The 25834-nt window shown below is 38.2% G+C and overlaps 2 protein-coding genes across 4 annotated transcripts in view; one reads left to right on the forward strand and one right to left on the reverse strand.

Annotated features, from left to right (window-relative positions):
* Window positions 1–25834, reverse strand: part of LOC128209203 (protein kintoun-like) — a 73648-nt gene that overhangs the window by 45045 nt on the left and 2769 nt on the right. The gene's annotated exons all lie outside the window — the stretch shown is intronic.
* Window positions 16164–25718, forward strand: LOC128209219 (uncharacterized). Its single transcript, XM_052913160.1, has 3 exons — window positions 16164–17775; window positions 18042–18268; window positions 24182–25718. Exons 1-3 carry the CDS (start codon window positions 17548–17550, stop codon window positions 24465–24467), a joined length of 741 nt encoding a protein of 246 aa, XP_052769120.1. The 5' UTR covers window positions 16164–17547; the 3' UTR covers window positions 24468–25718.

Consider the following 25834-nt stretch of genomic DNA (forward strand, 5'->3'; position numbering starts at 1 on the left):
GTGATTTTAAGTTATTTAAAATTACTGCGTTTATGACGTCAGTAAACAACGCCGCACGCGCGTTTTGGTTAAATTGTACAAAAGTTTGTTTTCTAAGTCATTTGCCCTCAAACTGATCATTTTAGATATGCAAGAAAAAATATCAATCATGTGCTTCAGGTCCGGATCGAAAAATCCGACCCTCGGGCATGCTGCGTGGCCGGTAACTCGGCAAGCCTCATTACCAGCTAACGCGCATGCCCTCGGGTCGGATTTTTCTATACGTACCCGAAACACATGATAGATACTTTTAATCTTCCATGGCCGAGAGTATAAGATAGGTTCATCCTGACCTGAACGCAGGGTGATTTGCGGAAACAAGGTTTACCGAGTTTCCGCAAAACACCCTGGGCAAGGGTTGGGATGAACCTGTCTTACACGAGCGGCTACGGTAGATTCTTTTTCTCCCACCTCAGTTAAACAAAATTAAGTAAAAATGTATTTTTTGCTGGAACTCTTTTGTGCATAGTGAAAATAATGGCGTATGGATATGTGATAATTCGTGGCTGTCATGGATATGCGCGCAGTGATTCAGATTATGTTAATTATCAAATCGGTCTTTAAATAGTTCTGGGGAAAGTTCAGCATTATTAATTGAATTGTGCATGAAAACTTTTTTATGGTGACATTTGAAGCGAGAAATGATAAATTAGCATTCTAAATATTGCCACAAGACAAAGTTTCCATGATGCTACAGACGACAGTCTTCAACAAGGGAGGTAATTGTGTGATGACAATAAAAAAGGAGTTCCATAAGGGTACTTGTTTGATCTTAGCCCGTGGGCAAGATAAGAATATCTAGCATGGCTAAATTTTTGGATCTACTTATCTGAGTAATTAGTTTTATTCTTATTTCAATTCATACATATGGGATGATAACAGACAAAAATTCCAATCCTGAACATATAGTTTGCCCAAAACAGGGTATAAAGACTGCTGTGGAAATTGTTTTCTAAGCTATTTATATGCATTTCAAGGTACTTCTTACTATTTTAATATATCTAGCTAAACAAAAAATTAACTGAGTACAAATGACTGAAATTAAAAGCTCATTATTTTATGGTAACTTACAGCCAACTACAAACAAACACCAAGACTTAAGATTTCAAAATCACAACTAGATTCAGAACAGATGTTTTGTTGGCAAAATTATCTCACATCCTATCCATAGACAATGTGATACAAGATAAAATATACCAGTTCAACTTAAAAGTTGGTTTTTATGCACCAGTCAATTGTAACTATGCCCCCCCCCCCCCCGGTCCGGGGAATAGCAGGGACTTTGACTTTCGGTCAAGCCAACCCCGGGTAAAATTCCCGCCCTGCGAGGACGAACTGATGGTAAAATCCCTGCTAAATGCCCCCGCACCCAAGGGACCTATAGGTAAGGCACTTTCCCCGCTATATTTTGCGCTAAGACAAAACCACCGCATTCACCCGGCACTGCAGGGCCACCTGAAAGGTAACAAGAGCTGTCACAGAGACAGCGTGCTCAACTATTCCGCCACTTTTCAGTGTAAGGGTTGAAAAGTTTTGGTAAAACATGCATGGATCACTGTTAGATTAGATTTCAATGCAATACATGATGTGCTGAGATATTAACATAAATGTATTTAAATGGAACATTTTAACCAGAATTTTTTAGCCTAATAATAAAGGGCCATTATTTGCAAAATACAGTTATTCAATTACGTTGAGTGGTTGAATACCATTGTATAAAGTCTCAATGCAATACATAAAGTAATTGCTGAGATATTATCCTATGTGTGCTAACATGCAGACCTTAAACAGAATTTCTAAGTCGCATAATAAAGGGGCAAAAATTATATAATATGAAAAATTATAAGTATCTTCCATGGCCGAGAGTGTAAGATAGGTTCATTCCGACCCGAGCGTAGGGTGTTTTGCGGAAACAAGGTTTCGGGATGAACCTATCTTACACGAGCAGCTATGGAAGATGCTTTTTCTCCCACCTCAGTTAAACAAAATTAAGTAAAAATGTATTTTTTTTACTGGAACTCTTTTGTGCTTAGTGAAAATAAATGCGTATGGATATGTGATAATTCGTGGTTGTCATTGATATGCGCGCAGTGATTCGGGTTATGTTAACAGTCAGATAGGTCTGTAAATAGTTCTGAGGAGAGTGAAGCATTATTTCATGAAAGGTGCGCGAAAACTGTTTTACAGTGACATTTGAAGCGAGAAATTATTAATTAGCGATCTAAATATTGCCACAAGACAAGGTTTCCATGGTACTACAGACGACAGTCTTCAACAAGGGAGGTTATTACAATGTGGCGACCATTAAAAAAGGAGTTCCATACGGGCATTTTATCTTTGCCCGTGGGCAAGATAAGAATTTCTAGCATGGTAAAATTATTGGATCTACTTATCTGAGGTGGGAGAAAGAGTTATCTTACTTGATTAAAGAAGAAGGTTAAATGTTTGGGAGCATGTGTGTAAAGTTTCAATGCAATACATGATGTATTCGCTGAGGTATTGACTTAAAAGTGGTAACAAGCAAAACCTTAACCAGAATTTCTATGTCTAAAAAAGGGGCCATTATTTGAATATTATGCAAACTAGAGTTATCTTACTTGGTAAATTTAGTAGGTTGGATGGTTGAGTACCATTGTATCAAGTATCAATGTAATACCTCAAGCAGTTGCTGAGATATTAACCTATGTGTGCTTGCACGCAAAACCTTAACCAGAATTTCTAAGTCGAATATAATAAAGGCCTATTATTTGCATTAAATACAAATAAGAGTTTTCTAACTTGGTTAATTAAGTGGGGTGGATGGTTGAGTACCAATGTATAAAGTCTCAATGCAATACCTCAAGTAGTTGCATATATAATAATCTATGTGTGCTTGCATGCAAAACCTTAACCAAGGTGTGACGCCGACGCCATTTTGGGTGAGTAGTATAGCTCTCCATATTCTTCGAATAGTCGAGCTAAAAACACATCCCATTTCCCCTGGTATCCCCGGTATACCCCCAGACCTGGGGGGGGGGGGGGGCGTGGTTACAATTGACTGGTGCATTAGCTTTGATAATTCAATTTTTTTCTTTGCATTAAACTTTTCACAAAGCCAGCAGTTTCCACATCCACACAGTAGCTCATCTTAATGCACGGCCATAAAATGTTCCACAGTGAATGCAAACATCATTTAGGTCACACAAGTCAAGGTCTCCTGAACATTCTGCTTGTTTGTAAACAACTCTATTATATGACCCCATCATTTTATGGTTAGACCAGTTCAATGTCTTACCATATATTTTAAACTTAATATAAGCTTACTTTTAAGTTTATGATTAAGATAATACCTCCAAATCACAATGTTCACAATAATTTTAAGTCACTGTTTAAAATTGGAAGCAAGCTTTACTGAATGGCATTATTTAATTTTTGTTTCAATATTCTGTAAGCTTTCCATATAGCAATCTTTCTCATTCTCGAAAGTACTATACAGCCTAGATTTAACGACACGTAAGCTGTCCCAGGATTTCATCAGCTAGGCTGTAAATAAACATGATTGTGCACATGGCTGACTGTGAACATAATACAAAATATTTATTTTAATGGACGCTGTGCCATTAATTTTGTTCTTGTAAATATTTAAAATTTAATGTCACTATTTTCAGCTTAGTACTAATATTTAACACAAATTCAACCCTGGTACCCTCCATTTCTTTAATTAAGATAGAACCATTTTCAAGAAGTTAACAAGAGATGTTTGTCAAACATTATGCCCCCCCTGAGCGCCATGTTGTCAGGATTATATGGACAATTGAATGAAATATGCATGGACCGAAATGACAGCTGATTTGTTGCTGTTTTAAGATTATGACCATTTAAGTGTGAGGATAAAGTGTGTTATGACCGTCATGACCTTTGACTCTATGAACTCAAAATCCAGAGTCATCAGCTGGTCACCAGAAACCTAAATGTCAAGTTTGAGGGCCATGGGTGAAGGCATTGTCAAGTTATCACAAGACAAGTTTTTTTCGTTCAAGGTCACTGTGACCTTGACCTTTGACCCGATGACCACTTAAATCATAAGGGGTCATCTACAAGTCAGATGCAACTCCAAGTTAAGTTTGAAGGCCATGGGTTCAGGCATTGTTGAGTTATCACTCAGACAACCTTTTACCATTCAAGATCACTGTGACCTTGACCTTTGGCTCTATAAATCCTAAATCAATAAGGGTGATCTACTGGTCAGGCTTAACATCCATGTCAAGTTTAATGATCTTAGTTTCAGGCATTGTTGAGATATCAGTGGGGGAAGATTTGTTAACTCTTTTGCGTTAAAGGTTACTGTGACATTGACCTTGGCCTGATGACCATCAAAGTCGATTGGGGTCATCTACTGGGCAGGCCCAACCTTCATGTCAAGTTTGATGACCATAGGTCCAAGAATTGTCGAGTTTGCTTTCAAGGTCACTGTGACCTTGACCTTTGACCCCTAAAATCAATAGGGGTTATCTACTGGTCAGGCCCAACATCCATGTCAAGTTTGAGGGCCATGGGTGCAGGCATTGTTGAGTTATCACTTGGACAACCTTTTATCATTCAAGGTCACCGTGACCTTGACCTTTGGCCCAATGACCACTAAAATTAATAGGGACAATCTTCTGGCCGGGCTCAACCTCCAAATCAAGTTTGAGGGCCATGGGTGCAGCCATTGTCAAGTTATCACTCGGATAACCTTTTACCATTCCAGGTCCTTGTGACCTTGACCTTTGGCCCAATGACCCCCCAAAACAATAGGGGTCATCTTCTGGCCAGGCCCAATCTCCAAGTCAAGTTTGAGGGCCATGGGTGCAGGCATTGTCGAGTTATCACTCGGACAACCTTTTACCATTCCAGGTCACTGTGACCTTGACCTTTGACCAGATGACCCCCAAAAACCATAGGGGTCATCTCCTGGTCAGGCCAATTCTCCAAGTCAAGTTTGAGGGCCATGGGTGCAGGCATTGTTGAGTTATCAATCGGACAACCTTTTACCATTCAAGGTCACTGTGACCTTGACCTTTGGCCCAATGACCCCCTAAAACAATAGGGGTCATCTACTGGTCAGGCCAAACATCCAAGTCAAGTTTGAGGGCCATGGGTGCAGGCATTGTCACGTTATCACTCGGACAACCTTTTACCATTCAAGGTCACTGTGACCTTGACCTTTGGTCTGATGACCCCCAAAAACAATAGGGGTCATCTCCTGGTCAGGCCTAACCTCCATGTCAAGTTTGAGGGCCATGGGTGCAGGCATTGTTGAGTTATCACTCGGACAAGCTTTAAAATTATTTTACCATTAAAGGTCACTGTGACCTTGACCTTTGACCCGATGACCCCCAAAATCAATAGGGGTCATCTACTGGTCAGGCCCAACCTTCATGTGAAGTTTGATGACCATACGTCTAGGAATTGTTGAGTTATCACTCGGACAAGCTTTGGTCTACCGACAGACCGACGGACCGACTGACATACCGACATGCCTGTGCAAAGCAATATACCCCTCTTCTTCGAAGGGGGGCATAATAATTGACACTAAATGAATATGATTTAAATGTATATTTTTGGCAAACTTATCAGCTTTTAATTAATTCAATCATTATATAACGGGAGAAATGAAGTATTAAATACATTATTACACATCTTGGAAATTACTTGGAAAATAAGTCACACTGGATTATATGCCATCAAATATATTTTACATTTGATAATACATAGTAATACATGATATGAAGCAGTTGCAAATGTTATTGGAGCCCATGTATGATTTTCTTATAAATACATTGTATCCTAACAGTAACACACAAGTTTCTTAGCATGCTAACACCTACCCAGACTGAAGTAATGAGGCCCAAGATTTGCCAGGTGAGCCACACCAGTACCCGCAAGGGCAGCACTCGCCTGGCCCCCTCAGGTCCCTCCCTCTCCAGAGTACCCTCCGTGTCACACATAGGTCAAAGTAAAAGTCTTTGATATACCTGTGCCATACTGATACATTCACACACTTATACTAAGTTTTCCAAATACCCAAACACTTTAAAATATCCTATTACTTGTATTTATTTTAAACTAAAATATGAACTGCAACAAACAATTTCACTTCCTCTTAAGCTCTACAAAGTATCCAAAACGTGTTTGATGAAATACTTTTTTGTATAATTGCAAGTAAAATCTCAAGTCCTTTCAATAGATTCTATTTTCCAAGTTACTTGGGAAATGAACTTCAACTCTGCATGGATGTTCAAAGTACTTATGGCCTTATGCAGGTCATGTCATGAACATAACCAAGTACTTTTTCATGAAGGAATATATAGTTGTAAATTGCACGATGGCGACCCCGATTCTGGTGACAGTAATAATAAGCAAATTGATGTTTCCAGAGAAACCTGCGGACAGTCTCGCAGACACTTGTTATACCTTTAGCTTCCGATACTGAATTTTCTTTCTCATGTTATAAGACTGAGACACTCAAATGACTCTATGCTCCCAAAGTACAATACTCCATAATTTTAAAGTAATTCCCAACATGCATCCGCTCCATACATTCTTGTTCCCAATTATCCATGCAGTTAAGTGTTCTTGTTGAGGTTTCACAGATTTTACAGGTAAAACACAAAGAAACAGCATACATTTACAATAAATGGGTCATGTTGCTGCACAGGTTTTACACTACAATTTGTATGGGAATATCCATAGGTTGGCAGGCCATTAAAAACTATTGATTTGATCATACAGGGCTTTTTCTATAGTACCCACAGGCACGACTATCGGACCCATTCCCAAAGCAAAATATAAGATATTTTTCCCAATCTTCAGAATTTTTTTCTTTTTTTTTGTTTTTTTTTAGAAATTCTTTTTACCTGTACTGGTTCATTTTCAACATCCTAATAAATTATGTGATGTGAAGTTTTTTTGGTAATTGAACTCAGAAATCGTTGATTTTCATCACATTCAGAGATATGAAATATTATCTGTCATGATTTATTGCAATAGATATTTACACCCCAAGGATTTATATTTCAGCCATTGTGGGTCGACTTTTAAAGGGAAAATAAACTAATATTAAATCATTTCCTAATTCACAGGAGACTAGACAGCTTTCTTTTCACTGTCAAATTTCCCAATTTCCGCATTTTCACGACACAAAATTTCCCAAAATGTTTAGGGTCTTTTTTCCAAAATGGGCAGAAAAAGCCCTGCCTTACTTATTACACTTAAGTGTTTCATGAAACACAAATAATTAGTTTAATTTAGATCGACTTCTGTCAATAAAGCATCGCCATTTTGAAACCATTTAGCAGGTGCCCGTTATCTTTCCGCTCAATATACTTAGCGCTGGGATCTGTCATTTTTGGCTAGGAAAACCACAAGTGGGTTATGGACGCGTAGAGTCGCCAAATCCAAAATCTTCAAAGACTCTGAAGCAGCTGTTTATATGGACTAATTTTGAACATCCTAATAAATTATGTGATGTGAAGTTTTTTTGATAATTTAACTTGGGAATCATTGATTTTCATCACATTCAGAGATCAGTATGACATATTATCTGTAGTGTTTTAGCTAAAGCGGAATGGAAGGGCGGCCCGCCCTGCCCTTTTTTTACCCCGCCCCGTTGCCCCTTTTTACACGCCCTGTCATATTTTTTACGCCCCCTTGCGCCCTTCTGGCCATTCAGATTGATGCTTATCACAAAGTTACGCCCTAAAAGTATTTCATTGGTCAATGTGGCCGTTTCCTAATCTGTCACAGATCAGTGCGTGCTAAGGCACACGACCGTCATCACCGCGGGTCTGATTAACGGTAATTCACGCTTATAATCAGGGTGCTAATTGCTGTTCATTATGACACATTATTCCTTGTCTGAGACATCGAAGTTGTACCTCTAAATGTCGATCTTTGATGCCGATGTTGTTACAAATGTAGTTAATTTAGCCATTTATAATCGGTAAGCACATAATTGGGTCATCTATCATCCAATTATCGAAACGTCCCATGTTAACCAATCAGAGAAGACACTGGTCAAATGATAAAAAGTTTGTTAAATTGCGATAGAAAAAGCGAAGAAATGATAAAAATGTTGTCAAGCATTAGTAAACAATTGATACTTGCAGTGCACAAACAAGGCACACTTTTTAGAACATGGTTTCGTTTGAAGCAGACAGTCATTGAAAAACAGACGGTGGTGCTAAGAAAATCAGATCCTTGACTTCATGACCAATTTTTGATAGTTTTTGTGTTGAATGTTCATAATGAAAATTTGTTGTGTTATCTCAAAACTTTTTTATTTGCTTTATATAGCGTTTACTTACGGTATTTTCTTCATTTGTACGATGTTTAAAAGTAGAAAATTCTACGATTCACCGCCATTTTGTCATAACATTTTTTGGAGTTTATTACATGATTTTCTAGTTCTATTATTAAGAATTAGTGAGTTTTTCATGAAAGATAAAGATTTTAAATGTCATTTTGTTTTAAAATGTCAGCATATTGAAATTTATTTAACCAAAGACAAGAAAACAACAGCAAAGCTGAATGTGACATTCGTACCCTATCCTGATCGTACCAAAACAAGATTCGCCCCCTGCACTTAAATGTTTTTAACCGCTCATATATAATGCCATTCTGATTGTTTCAAATGGTATTTTTTTTAAATGCCTTTGTTTTTATTTTAGACACTTTTTGGAGGTAAACTATACATTGCAAAAAGGAGACTCTAGACAAGTACACTTTTGATAGGCCAAAAAAGAACACTTTTTTTAACATTCCATCTAGTAAAAGCAATCAAAGTAAATGTGAATTTAAAGTTTTGTGGCATGGCACAATATTTATCTCAGGTTTTACGATAAGTATCTCTTCTCCTTAAAGTCTCCCCACTTCTCCCTAATTTGACTGGTGGGAGAAGTGACTTCTTCACAAAAAGAAGTGAGAGCCCTGGTGACAACAACCCGAGATGGTAAAGAAAGTTTCTGAAGTGAAAATGAACAAAGAAGAATTAAGAGTATTCTGTAGGGATATTACTACAATGTGTGCATGAACATGTATGTACTTTGATAAGGTACATGATAAGGTACATGGTCGTTTAACAATACAAAGCTAATATTGTGCGCATTGTTATCCCATTTAAGAAAGCACCATGCCCCTATTTTGGCCCACCCTGCCCCTTTTTTGGCCCACCCTGCCCTTTTTAATTCCTGGCTAAAACACTACTATAATTAACATTATTTGTAGCTCCAAGAGAAAACTAGAAGCGCCGCAATGCGACGAAACCAGGTTTTTGTTATGGGCAATCAGAAATTATAGCCAATTAATTTGTTGTATGACTTTATCTTTACTTTTATCAAAAAGAGACGTAACTGAAAACTACTGTTGGCGGAAACCATTTTTCTATTTTTAGTAATAGTGACCTTGACCTTAGCCCCACCCCTCTCAAAAGCAATCCCAAGCTAGCTCTGTACATAAGCTACCTACACACCAAGCTTCATCAATATCGGTCAATGCTAACTAAAGTTATTGGGCAGAAACCATTTTTCTATTTTAAGTAACAGTGACCTTGACCATTTTAAGTAATAGTGACCTTGACCTTAGCCCCTCCCCACTCAAAAGCAATCCCAAGCTAGCTCTTCACATAAGCAACTTACACACCAAGTTTCATCAATATCGGTCAATGCTAACTAAAGTTATTGGGCAGAAACCATTTTTCTATTTTAAGTAACAGTGACTTTGACCATTTTAAGTAACAGTGACCTTGACCTTAGCCCCTCCCCACTCAAAAGCAATCCCAAGCTAGCTCTTCACATAAGCAACTTACACACCAAGTTTCATCAATATTGGTCAATGCTTACAAAAGTAATTGGGCAGAAACCATTTTTTCTATTTTAAGTAACAGTGACCTTGACCATTTTTCTATTTTAAGTAATAGTGACCTTGACCTTAGCCCCTCCCCACTCAAAAGCAATCCCAAGCTAGCTCTTCACATAAGCAACTAACACACCAAGTTTCATCAATATCTATCAATGCTAACTAAAGTTATTGGGCAGAAACCATTTTTCTATTTTTAGTAACAGTGACCTTGACCTTAGCCCCACCCCCCTCAAACGCAATCTCAAGCTAGCTCTTCCCGTAAGCTACCTACACACCAAGTTTCATCAATATCTATCAATGCTAACTAAAGTTATTGAACAGAAACCAATGTTTGACGCCCGCCCGCCCAACGACAACCTCAACCGATTCCAGGTTTTCAACGAAAACCGGGTTAACAAGGTAGAAAGATAAACTACCTTATGACATTGAATATATGCCATATGAACTATTATAACCAAAGCCAAAGTAAATTTATAACCAAAGCCAAAGTAAATATATGCGGACTAAGAACAGTCATTTTATTAGCTAACTAATAGAATAACAAGAAACGCCGCAATGTGACGAAACCAGGTTTTTAATGATTGACAGAAGAACTTCAGCCTATGTCTGTTTTTCTATTTTTAGTAACAGTGACCTTGAACCTAGGGACCCCAAATGCAATCCATTGAAAGATATCCATAAACTCTTTATACCAAGTTGTGTCAGGATATGTAAACCCTAACTGAAGTTATTCAGTTTCAACCGTTTTTCTATTTTTAGTAACCGTGACCTAGACCTTAACTCTAGGGACCCCAAATGCAATCCCATGAAAGGTATCTATAAACTCTTCCTATAGACCATGTTTGGTCAAGATATGTCAACCTTTACTAAAATTATTCAGTTTCATAGGTGAGTTTGACGACGCCCGTACCAAGCTTGGTCAAGATATGTGAACCTTGACTAAACTCATTCAGTTTCAACCATTCTTCTATTTTAGTAACAGTATCCTTGACCCTAGAAGCCCTATACGCAATCCCATGAAAGGTCTCCATAAACTCTTCCTATATACCAAGTTTGGTCAAGATATGTGGACCCTGACTAAAGTTATTCAGTTTCAATCATTCTTCTATTTTTAGTAACAGTGACCTTGACCCTAGGGACCCCAAATGCAGTTCCATGAAAGGTCTCCATAAACTCTTCCTTTATTAATACCAAGTTTGGTGGAAATATGTGAACCCTGACTAAAAGTATTCAGTTTCAAATGTTTTTCTATCTTCAGTAACAATGACCTAGACCTTGACTCTAGGAACCCCAAATGCAATCCCATGAAAGGTATCCATACACTCTTCCTATAGACCAAGTTTGGTCAAGATATGTCAACCCTTACTGAAATTATTCAGTTCCATAGGTAAGTTTGACACCGCCCGTACCAAGCTTCGTCAAGATATGTGAACCCTGACTTTCAGTTTCAACCATTTTTCTATTTTTAGTAACAGTGACCTTGACCCTAGAAGCCCTATACGCAATCCAATGAAGGTCTCCATACACTCTGCCTATATACCAAGTTAGGTCAAGTTATGTGAACCATGACTAACGTTATTCAGTTTCAACCATTCTTCTATTTTTAGTAATAGTGACCTTGACCCTCGGGACCCCAAATGCAATCCAATGAAAGGTCTCCATAAACTCTTCCTTTATACTAAGTTTGGTTAAGATATGTGAACCCTGACTAAAGTTATTCAGTTTCAACTGTTTTTTTTACTTTTCATAACAGTGACCTTGACCTTGACCATTTTAAGTAATAGTGACCTTGACCTTAGCCCCTCCCCACTCAAAAGCAATCCCAAGCTAGCTCTTCACATAAGCAACTTACACACCAAGTTTCATCAATATCGGTCAATGCTAACTAAAGTTATTGGGCAGAAACCATTTTTCTATTTTAAGTAACAGTGACTTTGACCATTTTAAGTAACAGTGACCTTGACCTTAGCCCCTCCCCACTCAAAAGCAATCCCAAGCTAGCTCTTCACATAAGCAACTTACACACCAAGTTTCATCAATATCGGTAAATGCTTACAAAAGTAATTGGGCAGAAACCATTTTTTCTATTTTAAGTAACAGTGACCTTGACCATTTTTCTATTTTAAGTAATAGTGACCTTGACCTTAGCCCCTCCCCACTCAAAAGCAATCCCAAGCTAGCTCTTCACATAAGCAACTAACACACCAAGTTTCATCAATATCTATCAATGCTAACTAAAGTTATTGGGCAGAAACCATTTTTCTATTTTTAGTAACAGTGACCTTGACCTTAGCCCCACCCCCCTCAAACGCAATCTCAAGCTAGCTCTTCCCGTAAGCTACCTACACACCAAGTTTCATCAATATCTATCAATGCTAACTAAAGTTATTGAACAGAAACCAATGTTTGACGCCCGCCCGCCCAACGACAACCTCAACCGATTCCAGGTTTTCAACGAAAACCGGGTTAACAAGGTAGAAAGATAAACTACCTTATGACATTGAATATATGCCATATGAACTATTATAACCAAAGCCAAAGTAAATTTATAACCAAAGCCAAAGTAAATATATGCGGACTAAGAACAGTCATTTTATTAGCTAACTAATAGAATAACAAGAAACGCCGCAATGTGACGAAACCAGGTTTTTAATGATTGACAGAAGAACTTCAGCCTATGTCTGTTTTTCTATTTTTAGTAACAGTGACCTTGAACCTAGGGACCCCAAATGCAATCCATTGAAAGATATCCATAAACTCTTTATACCAAGTTGTGTCAGGATATGTAAACCCTAACTGAAGTTATTCAGTTTCAACCGTTTTTCTATTTTTAGTAACCGTGACCTAGACCTTAACTCTAGGGACCCCAAATGCAATCCCATGAAAGGTATCTATAAACTCTTCCTATAGACCATGTTTGGTCAAGATATGTCAACCTTTACTAAAATTATTCAGTTTCATAGGTGAGTTTGACGACGCCCGTACCAAGCTTGGTCAAGATATGTGAACCTTGACTAAACTCATTCAGTTTCAACCATTCTTCTATTTTAGTAACAGTATCCTTGACCCTAGAAGCCCTATACGCAATCCCATGAAAGGTCTCCATAAACTCTTCCTATATACCAAGTTTGGTCAAGATATGTGGACCCTGACTAAAGTTATTCAGTTTCAATCATTCTTCTATTTTTAGTAACAGTGACCTTGACCCTAGGGACCCCAAATGCAGTTCCATGAAAGGTCTCCATAAACTCTTCCTTTATTAATACCAAGTTTGGTGGAAATATGTGAACCCTGACTAAAAGTATTCAGTTTCAAATGTTTTTCTATCTTCAGTAACAATGACCTAGACCTTGACTCTAGGAACCCCAAATGCAATCCCATGAAAGGTATCCATACACTCTTCCTAAAGACCAAGTTTGGTCAAGATATGTCAACCCTTACTGAAATTATTTAGTTCCATAGGTAAGTTTGACACCGCCCGTACCAAGCTTCGTCAAGATATGTGAACCCTGACTTTCAGTTTCAACCATTTTTCTATTTTTAGTAACAGTGACCTTGACCCTAGAAGCCCTATACGCAATCCAATGAAGGTCTCCATACACTCTGCCTATATACCAAGTTAGGTCAAGTTATGTGAACCATGACTAACCTTATTCAGTTTCAACCATTCTTCTATTTTTAGTAATAGTGACCTTGACCCTCGGGACCCCAAATGCAATCCAATGAAAGGTCTCCATAAACTCTTCCTTTATACTAAGTTTGGTCAAGATATGTGAACCCTGACTAAAGTTATTCAGTTTCAACTGTTTTTTTTACTTTTCATAACAGTGACCTTGACCTTGACCATTTTAAGTAATAGTGACCTTGACCTTAGCCCCTCCCCACTCAAAAGCAATCCCAAGCTAGCTCTTCACATAAGCAACTTACACACCAAGTTTCATCAATATCGGTCAATGCTAACTAAAGTTATTGGGCAGAAACCATTTTTCTATTTTAAGTAACAGTGACTTTGACCATTTTAAGTAACAGTGACCTTGACCTTAGCCCCTCCCCACTCAAAAGCAATCCCAAGCTAGCTCTTCACATAAGCAACTTACACACCAAGTTTCATCAATATCGGTCAATGCTTACAAAAGTAATTGGGCAGAAACCATTTTTTCTATTTTAAGTAACAGTGACCTTGACCATTTTTCTATTTTAAGTAATAGTGACCTTGACCTTAGCCCCTCCCCACTCAAAAGCAATCCCAAGCTAGCTCTTCACATAAGCAACTAACACACCAAGTTTCATCAATATCTATCAATGCTAACTAAAGTTATTGGGCAGAAACCATTTTTCTATTTTTAGTAACAGTGACCTTGACCTTAGCCCCACCCCCCTCAAACGCAATCTCAAGCTAGCTCTTCCCGTAAGCTACCTACACACCAAGTTTCATCAATATCTATCAATGCTAACTAAAGTTATTGAACAGAAACCAATGTTTGACGCCCGCCCGCCCAACGACAACCTCAACCGATTCCAGGTTTTCAACGAAAACCGGGTTAACAAGGTAGAAAGATAAACTACCTTATGACATTGAATATATGCCATATGAACTATTATAACCAAAGCCAAAGTAAATTTATAACCAAAGCCAAAGTAAATATATGCGGACTAAGAACAGTCATTTTATTAGCTAACTAATAGAATAACAAGAAACGCCGCAATGTGGCGAAACCAGGTTTTTAATGATTGACAGAAGAACTTCAGCCTATGTCTGTTTTTCTATTTTTAGTAACAGTGACCTTGAATCTAGGGACCCCAAATGCAATCCATTGAAAGATATCCATAAACTCTTTATACCAAGTTGTGTCAGGATATGTAAACCCTAACTGAAGTTATTCAGTTTCAACCGTTTTTCTATTTTTAGTAACCGTGACCTAGACCTTAACTCTAGGGACCCCAAATGCAATCCCATGAAAGGTATCTATAAACTCTTCCTATAGACCATGTTTGGTCAAGATATGTCAACCTTTACTAAAATTATTCAGTTTCATAGGTGAGTTTGACGACGCCCGTACCAAGCTTGGTCAAGATATGTGAACCTTGACTAAACTCATTCAGTTTCAACCATTCTTCTATTTTAGTAACAGTATCCTTGACCCTAGAAGCCCTATACGCAATCCCATGAAAGGTCTCCATAAACTCTTCCTATATACCAAGTTTGGTCAAGATATGTGGACCCTGACTAAAGTTATTCAGTTTCAATCATTCTTCTATTTTTAGTAACAGTGACCTTGACCCTAGGGACCCCAAATGCAGTTCCATGAAAGGTCTCCATAAACTCTTCCTTTATTAATACCAAGTTTGGTGGAAATATGTGAACCCTGACTAAAAGTATTCAGTTTCAAATGTTTTTCTATCTTCAGTAACAATGACCTAGACCTTGACTCTAGGAACCCCAAATGCAATCCCATGAAAGGTATCCATACACTCTTCCTATAGACCAAGTTTGGTCAAGATATGTCAACCCTTACTGAAATTATTCAGTTCCATAGGTAAGTTTGACACCGCCCGTACCAAGCTTCGTCAAGATATGTGAACCCTGACTTTCAGTTTCAACCATTTTTCTATTTTTAGTAACAGTGACCTTGACCCTAGAAGCCCTATACGCAATCCAATGAAAGGTCTCCATACACTCTGCCTATATACCAAGTTTGGTCAAGTTATGTGAACCATGACTAACGTTATTCAGTTTCAACCATTCTTCTATTTTTAGTAATAGTGACCTTGACCCTAGGGACCCCAAATGCAATCCAATGAAAGGTCTCCATAAACTCTTCCTTTATACTAAGTTTGGTCAAGATATGTGAACCCTGACTAAAGTTATTCAGTTTCAACTGTTTTTTTACTTTTCATAACAGTGACCTTGACTTTAGGGACCCCAAACGCAATCCCATGAAAGGTATCCATAAACTCTTCCTTTAAACCAAGTTTGGTCAAGATATGTCAACCCTGACTAAAGTTATTCAGTTCCATCCATTTTTCTATTTTTAGTAGCAGTGACCTGGACCTTGATTCTAGGGACCCCAACCACAATCCTATGAAAGGTATCCATAAACTCTTCCTATAGACCAAGTTTGGTCAAGATATGTCAACCCTTACTGAAATTATTCAGTTTCATAGGTGAGTTTGACGCCACCCAGCCGCCCGCCCTAACAATGACGTTCGTCATTCTAATAATCAGGTTTCACTAATTACAAAGACAAGCTTGAAATATCATTCCTACCGTTGAAAACTCATTGAGCAAGACGCGTATTTATCCAGATCGAACGTTTTTTATTGCGGTATTTATACCTTTGGGTGTCCCTAAATTAGGTACGCAAAATAAATTATTTTTGAATTAATTATGGGTGTCCGAAATTTTAGAGTGTCCGAACGCTAACGTGAATTACAGTATGTATGTATACAGGGATGAAAACTAACGGTTGCCCGTTCGCCCGAGGCGAGTTATTTTCAGATCGGGCGAGTTAATTGTCTCAGATGGTCTGGCCGGGCGATAAGTTTTTTTGGGAACACGTTTTCTTTTTCATTTTGCAAATATTCCTGTTGTAAAAATGACAGATCAAATCAAACGGCAGACGCTTGTTTTCGCTTCGAGCAAATGATCAATACATTCACCCCTCTCGGCGCTATTGTTATATCCAATGAAATCGCTCGATACTTATGCTCTGGCCTGAACAGCCAATGAAAGTGGTCGTTTTAGTTTTATTCTTTATCGTAATGGAGGCGCCCTAGTCGACCGTTGTTGTGACATTTTGTAAACAATGTGGCGTTTCCTAAATGGCGCGAAAGAAAAAGGTATGCAGTGTGAATACTGTATTGCACAAGGATGTACACACTCTTTTGTTTCGGGGTGTTCTTCTCTGAAAGTTGATAGTATCAAAAAGCATGAAGCATCTGATAGCCATAAGAGGGCTGCATCTATTGAAGTTGCAAAATCTAAGCCTAAATTTGAATCTATAGGTGACAAAATCTGCAAACTTTGAATGCATAGATCTGTATTTAAAAAGCTTTCACATATGCTCAGAACATGCCATGCATTGTGGTTATCAACAGCCGCCCATTGACTGATTTCTCATGGATGTGTGATTTAGACTGTGTTAAAGGGTTAGACATTGGAGAAACATACAACAGAAATCATAAATCTGCCCAAGTATTTGTCAATGCTATTGGTGATACAGAATTTAACAAAGTGGCAACTGAAATCTCCAAATGTGGCTTTGTTTGCTTGATAGGCGATGGTAGTACCGACTACGGAATTCAAGAGCAAGAGATGTGGTATTGTAGAACATCAAGGCATGGTAAAATTCGGACATTCTTTATTGGGGTTCATAAATCAGAAAAAGCAGACGCTCAAGGTCTTGTCAATGGGATCAAAGAAATTGTATCCGAAAACTTGCATTTGCAGTGGAATGAATTTTTGTTGAAGTTAATTGGCCTAGCATGTGACGGGGCAAGTGTCATGTTAGGTTGTAGAGCTGGTGTGCGTGCTCTACTGAAAGGATCAGCCTTCATTGATAACCATTTATTGTATGGCATATCAGCTGGAACTTTCAATTAAGGACATGTCCAAATCTGTGAAACTGTATGAGAAAACTGTTGATACTCTATTACTTGGACTTTACCTTTTTTACCAATAACAGTAGTCTCAACAGATCCATGCTAAAAAGGAGTTTTGAAGCCTTGAAACAGGATGGTAAAGGTGAATTGTTGATGCCAGTCAGAGTTGGAGGGACTTGGTGGATAGCCCACACATTGAGAGCAGTCTCAAATGTCCTTGGATCATACAAATTCATTGAAGCGCACCTTCAGCAGGTAGAGTTTCAGTACATTAAGACAAACCATTATTTTAATTTTGCAGGTAACAGATTAGGGTCTTTCCATATATTCATTAATCTGTTCTGGAAGTATTTAAAAAATATAATTAATAACACATTTAATCTCTATAATGCAAAGCTTTTGTTTTAAGGTTAAATCTGTCATGTGTCTCTTTAAATTGTAGGAGTTTTGCTTTAAGTATAAAATGCAGCAATAAAACTCTACAACCATTTAATTTCATTTTTTCCTTGTAAATGTTTCAGTTGATCGAGACGTCAGAAAGGGTGGGCAGTGAGGCCAAAGCAAAAGCAAAGGCATTCCTGAAGATGTTACAGTCCAAAAGTGTTGTTTACTTTCTAAACTACATGCTAGATGTTCTGAGTCCTTTGAGACGGTTGTCTAAACTTCTTCAAGACAGACAGGCTATACTGGCGGGTCAGCATGCAGAACTTTCTTCAACAATTAAAGTTATCAGAAAGTACACAGACAGGTAAATGGACAGAGCATAAACTTTGTCAAGTATTACTAATGTTTAAACACATTTTAATTTACTACTCACTAACCAAGCATAATAAACATTTTTGTGGCTTGTCCATCTTAACAGAAAGATATGTGTTTAATAAGACAATGCAATTACTTGTGTGAGGGTCTTGCAACAGTGCTGCATTTTTTTGTAAAGGTTATAAACCAAACATGAAATTCTTAATAATATAATTACAGTGATGGTCCCAATTTGAGAAAGGTAACCCAGCAAGACACTTTTGGTGAATTGAAGGGCTCTGATTCTGAATTTGTGAGTGCAAGGAAGCATATGACCCTAGTGGAGTTCTCTTGTCCTGGTGTTGTCCATGCAACCAGAATTGCAGATTTGAAACAATGGCCAAAATCGTGGGATAATTTAAGAGGTCTTAATTGTTCAAGAGCTACATATTTGGTTTTGTTATATTTGTCTCACTGCATTTGTTATGTATGACAGTTTTGTTTCAGCAAGTTGTTCTGTTTTTATTTTGTTCTGTTGTTATTTTAGCTTGCAGCAGTCTATTTTGTTATTTTAACTCAGTTAATGATATAGGAAAGAAAAACATGTTCAGTTATCATTAGATTAGTGACAAGATTTCATTAAGAATAACACACTGAATAATGTGAAGCTTATACAGTACACTCCACGCGGAATTACCACTTTCCTCGGTGACTCGGGAGGTTTTTTTAATTTATCGCGGATTTCCGCCGAGTACGCAACCTTTTTCCTCGCTAAATTTTGCCGAGTTGCACCGAGTTACTCGTTTTCTATGGAGGGTTTTATTGCTGGTAGCGCCGGTGATCGTATCGATTTATTGACCTAATCGCGGAACTCCGCGTTTTGTGCATAGCTACTACAGTACATTGCTTCTGTTAAAACAGTATTAAATAATTAGATAATTAAAATTTCAAAGTACAGTAAGTTTCTTTTTAAAAACAACAAGAGATGTTTGTCAAACATTATGCCCCCCCTGAGCGCCATGTTGTCAGGATTATATGGACAATTGAATGAAATATGCATGGACCGAAATGACAGCTGATTTGTTGCCGTTAAGGCAGTTTTAAGATTATGACCATTAAAGTGTGAGGATAGAGTGTGTTATGACCATGACCTTTGACTCTATGAACTCAAAATCCAGAGTCATCAGCTGGTCGCCAGAAACCTAAATGTCAAGTTCGAGGGCCATGGGTGCAGGCATTGTCAAGTTATCACACAGACAAGTTTTTTTCGTTCAAGGTCACTGTGACCTTGACCTTTGACCCAATGACCCTTTAAATCATAAGGGGTCATCTACAAGTCAGATGCAACTCCAAGTCAAGTTTGAAGGCCATGGGTTCAGGCATTGTTGAGTTATCACTCGGACAACCTTTTACCATTCAAGATCACTATGACCTTGACCTTTGGCTCTATGAATCCTAAAATCAATAAGGGTGATCTACTGGTCAGGCTTTACATCCATGTCAAGTTTAATGATCATAGGTTCAGGCATTGTTGAGATATCAGTGGGAGAAGATTTGTTAACTTTTTTGCGTTAAAGGTTACTGTGACATTGACCTTGGCCTGATGACCCCCAAAGACGATAGGGGTCATCTACTGGGCAAGCCCAACCTCCATGTCAAGTTTGATGACCATAGGTCCAGGAATTGTCGAGGTCGCTTTCAAGGTCACTGTGACCTTGACCTTTGACCCCTAAAATCAAAAGGGGTCATTTACTGGTCAGGCCCAACCTCCATGTCAAGTTTGAGGGCCATGGGTGCAGGCATTGTTGAGTTATCACTCGGACAACCTTTTATCATTCACACTGTGACCTTGACCTTTGGCCCAATGACCCCTAAAATCAATAGGGACCATCATCTGGCCAGGCCCAACCTCCAAGTCAAGTTTGAGGGCCATGGGTGCAGGCATTGTCGAGTTATCACTCGGATAACCTTTTACCATTCCAGGTCACTGTGACCTTGACCTTTAGCCCAATGTACCCTTAAATCAATAGGTACCATCTTCTGGCCAGGCCCAACCTCCAAGTCCAGTTTGAGGGCCATGGGTGCAGGCATTGTCGAGTTATCACTTGGACAACCTTTTACCATTTTAGGTCACTGTGACCTTGACCTTTTGCCAGATGACCCCCAAAAACAATAGGGGTCATCTCCTGGTCAGGCCAATTCTCCAAGTCAAGTTTGAAGGCCATGGGTGCAGGCATTGTCGAGTTATCACTCGGACAACCTTTTACCATTGAAGGTGACTGTGACCTTTGGCCAGATGACCCCCAAAAACAAAAGGGGTCATGTACTGGTCAGGCCCAATTCCAAGTCAAGTTTGAGGGCCATGGGTGCAGGCATTGTCAAGTTATCACACGGAAAACCTTTAACCATTCAAGGTGACTGTGACCTTGACCTTTGGCCCGATGACCCCCAAAAACAATAGGGGTCTTCTACTGGTCAGGCCCAACCTCCAATTCAATTATGAGGGCCATGGGTGCAGGCATTGTCGAATTATCACTCGGACAACCTTTTACCATTCAAGATGACTGTGACCTTGACCTTTGGCCCGATGACCCCCAAAAACAATAGGGGTCATCTACTGATCAGGCCCAACCTCCAATTCAATTATGAGGGCAATGGGTGCAGGCATTGTTGAGTTATCACTCGGACAACCTTTTACCATTCAAGGTCACTGTGAACTTGACCTTTGACCCGATGAGCCCCAAAAACAATAGGGGTCAGCTACTGGTCAGGCCCAACCTCCAAGTCAAGTTTGAGGGCCATGGGTGCAGGCATTGTCAAGTTATCACTTGGACGACCTTTTACCATTCAAGGTCACTGTGACCTTGACCTTTGACCTGATGACCCCCCAAAACAATAGGGGTCATCTACTGGTCAGGCCCAACCTCCATGTCAAGTTTGAGGGCCATGGGTGCAAGCATTGTTGAGTTATCACTCGGACAAGCTTTAAAATTATTTTACCATTAAAGGTCACTGTGACCTTGACCTTTGACCTGATGACCCCCAAAATCAATAGGGGTCATCTACTGATCAGGCCCAATCTTCATGTGAAGTTTGATGACCATACATCCAGGAATTGTTGAGTTATCACTCGGACAAGCTTTGGTCTACCGACGGACCGACCGACATGCCTGTGCAAAGCAATATACCCCTCTTCTTCGAAGGGGGGCATAATTACGGGTAGTTTGTGCTTGTGTGGCAGGTATATTTCAATTCTTGAACTATATTTTCTTGTCAGATACAAATGTGTCAGATACTGACTTTCGGATTGATATGTCAGACTTAAGTGTGCAATTTTGGCAATAAAACCTGCATGTTACTTGTTCTTCAAACCTGAACCCCCAGGTCCTCTTGACAGCATTGAGGTTTCCTTGGCTGATGGCTTATATGGAAAATTTGCTGTCCCACTCTTCATGTAATTATGTTACAGGGAGGTTAGCATTCTACAGAGGGTGATTGAAAGCAAAAGGGTGCATAAAGAAAAGTAAAACCGTTCCTGTAAAGTCTTAAATAATAGCAGAGTGGTGTACCATAACTTAGTTGAAATCCAACCATCATTGTCAAAGTATTTAACCAGACAAATAAAGAATGTTTCCTTCGAAGCATGGAACATGTTTAAAAACTACCGATAAACCTGAAAATTGATGACTTTTATTTTCGTTACTTTCTGAGTCAACAGTTACTGAAATCAATATATCAAAAAAAAAATAAAAAAATATTCCGACCTACCTACCCTATTTTTTTTGGAAGTGTTACCTGAAACGCACCTATTTTTTATTTGGCCTCAGCATCGTCTAACATCTGTTGTTTTTCACATTATGTAATTAAAAGACCATAGTGTGCCTTTGAATTTGTGTTTGTGTTGTCATCTTTCTCTTACTATATTAAGGTGTTGAGAACTTAATTAAATTGGAGTAATGAAGGTGTTGACATGGACCTATGAAAGGTCCATGGTGTTGAGAACTTTGTAAGTGTGAATATTTTTCAGTCATTATATCTTAATTTGCATTTTACAACTTATCAATTTATCCGTAGTTATCAATGGTTCTTAACTTATTTATTACGTATATTAGTGTAAATCCTTCATCAAGTTAATTAAAATCCCATTAAACACCATTTTATACATGCATTGAAATGAATAACACATTCTATCGGCTTCAGATCAAACAGTCACACTGTGTGACGTCACATAACTCACAGTTTTACCCAGAGGATTTCATGGAAAGCATGTATATTGTTATGCAGGATTAATGTGTCTGAGTGGTGTTTTCGAATGTAATTTAAGTATTGCATTTCCAACTTTAATTTATCACATTAATTAGTTACCTATATCATTGAATGTGTTGACTTTTATTGATGATTCAATAAGTATAACTGTACATAATTGCTTCTTACAGTCTATAAGTGTGGTACAAGTTTTAAAGTTTATTGGCAGATCGTTTTACAGAAATGTCATGTCTTTGTTTTCTTAATCCCTTGATTGCCCTTGTTGTTTATTTAATCCTCAAATAAATATTTCACACTTCCTCTTTCTACATGCAATACATCATTTAGGATGGGTATTTATTAATTAACTTGTCACAGTGGTGTATACGGTTAGGTAATCTAGCCAGGATAAAAGATAAAAATCAATAATCTTCGTCATTCGGAGCTCCTCAGCCATTTTATCAAAAATAACCTCGGATGTATGCAAGTACATCAGTTGAAATAGTTCGTAAAATTTTGAATTATATCATTAATTAAATGTAGTGTTTCAGAGTTGTATTTATTGATATAAGTTTAAATTGATTGCCATTGAATTGAATTATTGCAAACATAATTAAGAATTCCAACAGTTAAGTCACAAAGTTTAAATGCTAAATAAAATTACTACGCAATCTACTTGCAGCGGACTTAAACGTACCACTTTTTGAGTATGTAAACCGTCCAAATACATCCGAGGTTGTTTTTGAAAAAATGGCCGAGGAGTTCCGAATGTAATCTTCGTCTGTGATACTTGGCAAGTGTGAAAGTTACGATTGATGTCCTTTGGATGTCCGAAAATTAGGTAAGCGAAGTCAATTATTTTTATAAATAATTACGGGTGTAGCAAAAATTATCAAATAAATTAAACAAAATTAGATACAGTGGGAGATTCTTATTGGTTTTTCTCCGAGTTTCGCGGTGTTTTTACCTCCGAGTAACGCGGCGATTGTAATAATACGGTCCACTGATCAGCCTCGGTGGGTGAACGAGTGAAAACTCCGAGGAAAGAGGATTATGATCAATTGGATGTCGTGACCGCGATGACCAAAATCCGCTGAGGAAAACGGAAAGTGGTAGTTCCGCGTGAATGTACTGTATATATAATAAGCATTTGAAACTTAGTTTTGATAAACTGCACCCTTAACATAAACTTAAAATAAGACAGCAAAATCACAGTCATTTATTCTTGTTTAATATCCTGAACAGACTAATACAATACACTTACATTTACCTTCAAGATCAAATGTTTAATCTATGTTATGTTTTTTTGCAGACTATGGTGACCAAGAACTCCAGATGCTGTTAGAGCACTTCCATTCAACACTTCTTAAGGCTGGTGTGAACCCAGAAGAAGCGGAATGGAGTGGACCATGTTGAAAAAAGCACTGCTTGACAGGTACTTTTCTTTGCAACACTATCATACCTAACAATTATTATGAATGCTTTACAGAAACACTAATTTAAAATTATGGCTGAATATTGATTAAATAAGATGGCTGAATATTATATAATATACATATATCATCTTCATTTACAAAGAATATATTTGTCATTTCTATCATCCACAAGTTGGCACAAAAATCTTAGACATAACCGACTTTTCCGTCAGTGTATGAATGTAATGTATCTTTCTTTGTAGCAACAAGTTACCATGGAGTTGGGCAGAGATACATGAGGTCATGTCCAAGAAATTCCAGAACATCCTACCTGTAATGGATCTCATCATGACAATTTCTCCATCAAGTGCAGAAGCTGAAAGAGGTTTTTCTCAGCTAAAACTGATTAAAACTAGATTACGCACACGCTTGTCACAGTCAGTTTTGAACAACTTGCTATGTATTAAACTAGAAGCTCCATCAATCGAACTGTTTGATCCAACTCATGCAATAAATCATTGGAACACTAGTAGACCACGTATACGTTAGACCAACCTACATGGATAAAACAGAAACTTAAGTCCATTGTGAAACACCAGTCAGTGGTGCTGCCACTGAACAAGTGACTGTTCAACAGAAAGAACATGATTTCTGTTGCTCAGACTCGGATACTGATAGTGACTTCTCAGAGACTGAAGACAACTGTGCAGTTTTTGAAAGACTACTTTTTTTTCAGTCGTGAATGATTAGTTATATGGTTTTAAGAAGGAAATAAAATTTAACATTGTTCTTTCATGCTAAAAAATATGGGCTCATAGATTTTAAGACGGGCAACCAAAACCCAAAAGTTGGTTGCCCAGACGGGCAACCATGCTGGCAAAGTTAGTTTCCATCCCTGGTATACCTAGTAGAATTCATTCTTATGCGTGATTGGCTAGTCGATGTTATCACATGATATTACCAAGTTAGGTCCATAGCTTTAATATTCCAACTTTTAAAGGACTGCAATTTTGGCGACACCGGTTCGAACCTGATCTCCGACTCGATTTTTTTTTTACATTTTGGTATTTTTTTTACAATTATTAGTCATCGAAATTAAGACTTTTGGATAAAAAAGCCCGAATTCTTATACTATTGCTTGGCATCAATTTTTTTAACAAGCCCTGCTATATAAAATTCAGAATTTGAGCAAGCCCGGAAGACATTTTACCAGTGCAGGGCTTGCGGGCTTGTGCTAATATCGATCACTGAATTATGATATCGAAGAGTAAAACCTTTTATTAACCCTTTAGCGCATGTATACGAGATAGGCCGACATTGCTCATTAGCAGATGTAAACGCATCTGGCCGACCCTATCCACCACCAGTGTGCGAAATTAACGGTAGCCCGATCGCCCGTGGCGACAAAAATTGACTCAGGCTATAAAAAAATCCTTTAAGGTAGCCCGACTGGCGATGAAATCATCGGGCTTGTTGGTTAAAAAAATTGCCAGGTAAATGTTTACCTCGACACCGTTGACTGACTTCCGGATAATCTCTCATTGTTATGGATATTTTCTGTTGCAGTAATCTCCCTTGTCAAGCAATTATACGCTGTATATTATATATATACTGCTTGAAAATAATTATTTTGACGGAAATCATATTTCTGACTGTCAATACTATTTTTTTTGTTTTAGTGAGATATCAAAGTTTGGATGTTGTTTTTGTTGTGTGTTTTTTTTAAATAAACTTGGATTATTTAGTCACCGAAAATTATGAAATAGATGTTTGTAAAATCCTGTCACTAATGCCACAAGCAGCACATGTTGACAGTACTTCCATCCTCCCCCTTCATCAACAATCCAACTGCCTTGACAGAACCAGCCCCACACCCCTCGAACCACCACCAGCCCCCTGGCAACACAGGACCACAC

The sequence above is a fragment of the Mya arenaria genome, chromosome 11, assembly GCF_026914265.1.
Source record: "Mya arenaria isolate MELC-2E11 chromosome 11, ASM2691426v1".
Lineage (NCBI taxonomy): Eukaryota > Metazoa > Mollusca > Bivalvia > Myida > Myidae > Mya > Mya arenaria.

Bases quoted from the DNA above. Each gene is read 5' to 3' on its own strand.
- LOC128209219 (XM_052913160.1), top strand. From the start codon at position 17,548: ATGAGAAAACTGTTGATACTCTATTACTTGGACTTTACCTTTTTTACC. The intron at 17,776-18,041 runs GTAGAGTTTCAG...TAAATGTTTCAG, and splicing joins TTGAAGCGCACCTTCAGCAG to TTGATCGAGACGTCAGAAAG. The intron at 18,269-24,181 runs GTAAATGGACAG...CTTTCTTTGTAG, and splicing joins ATCAGAAAGTACACAGACAG to CAACAAGTTACCATGGAGTT.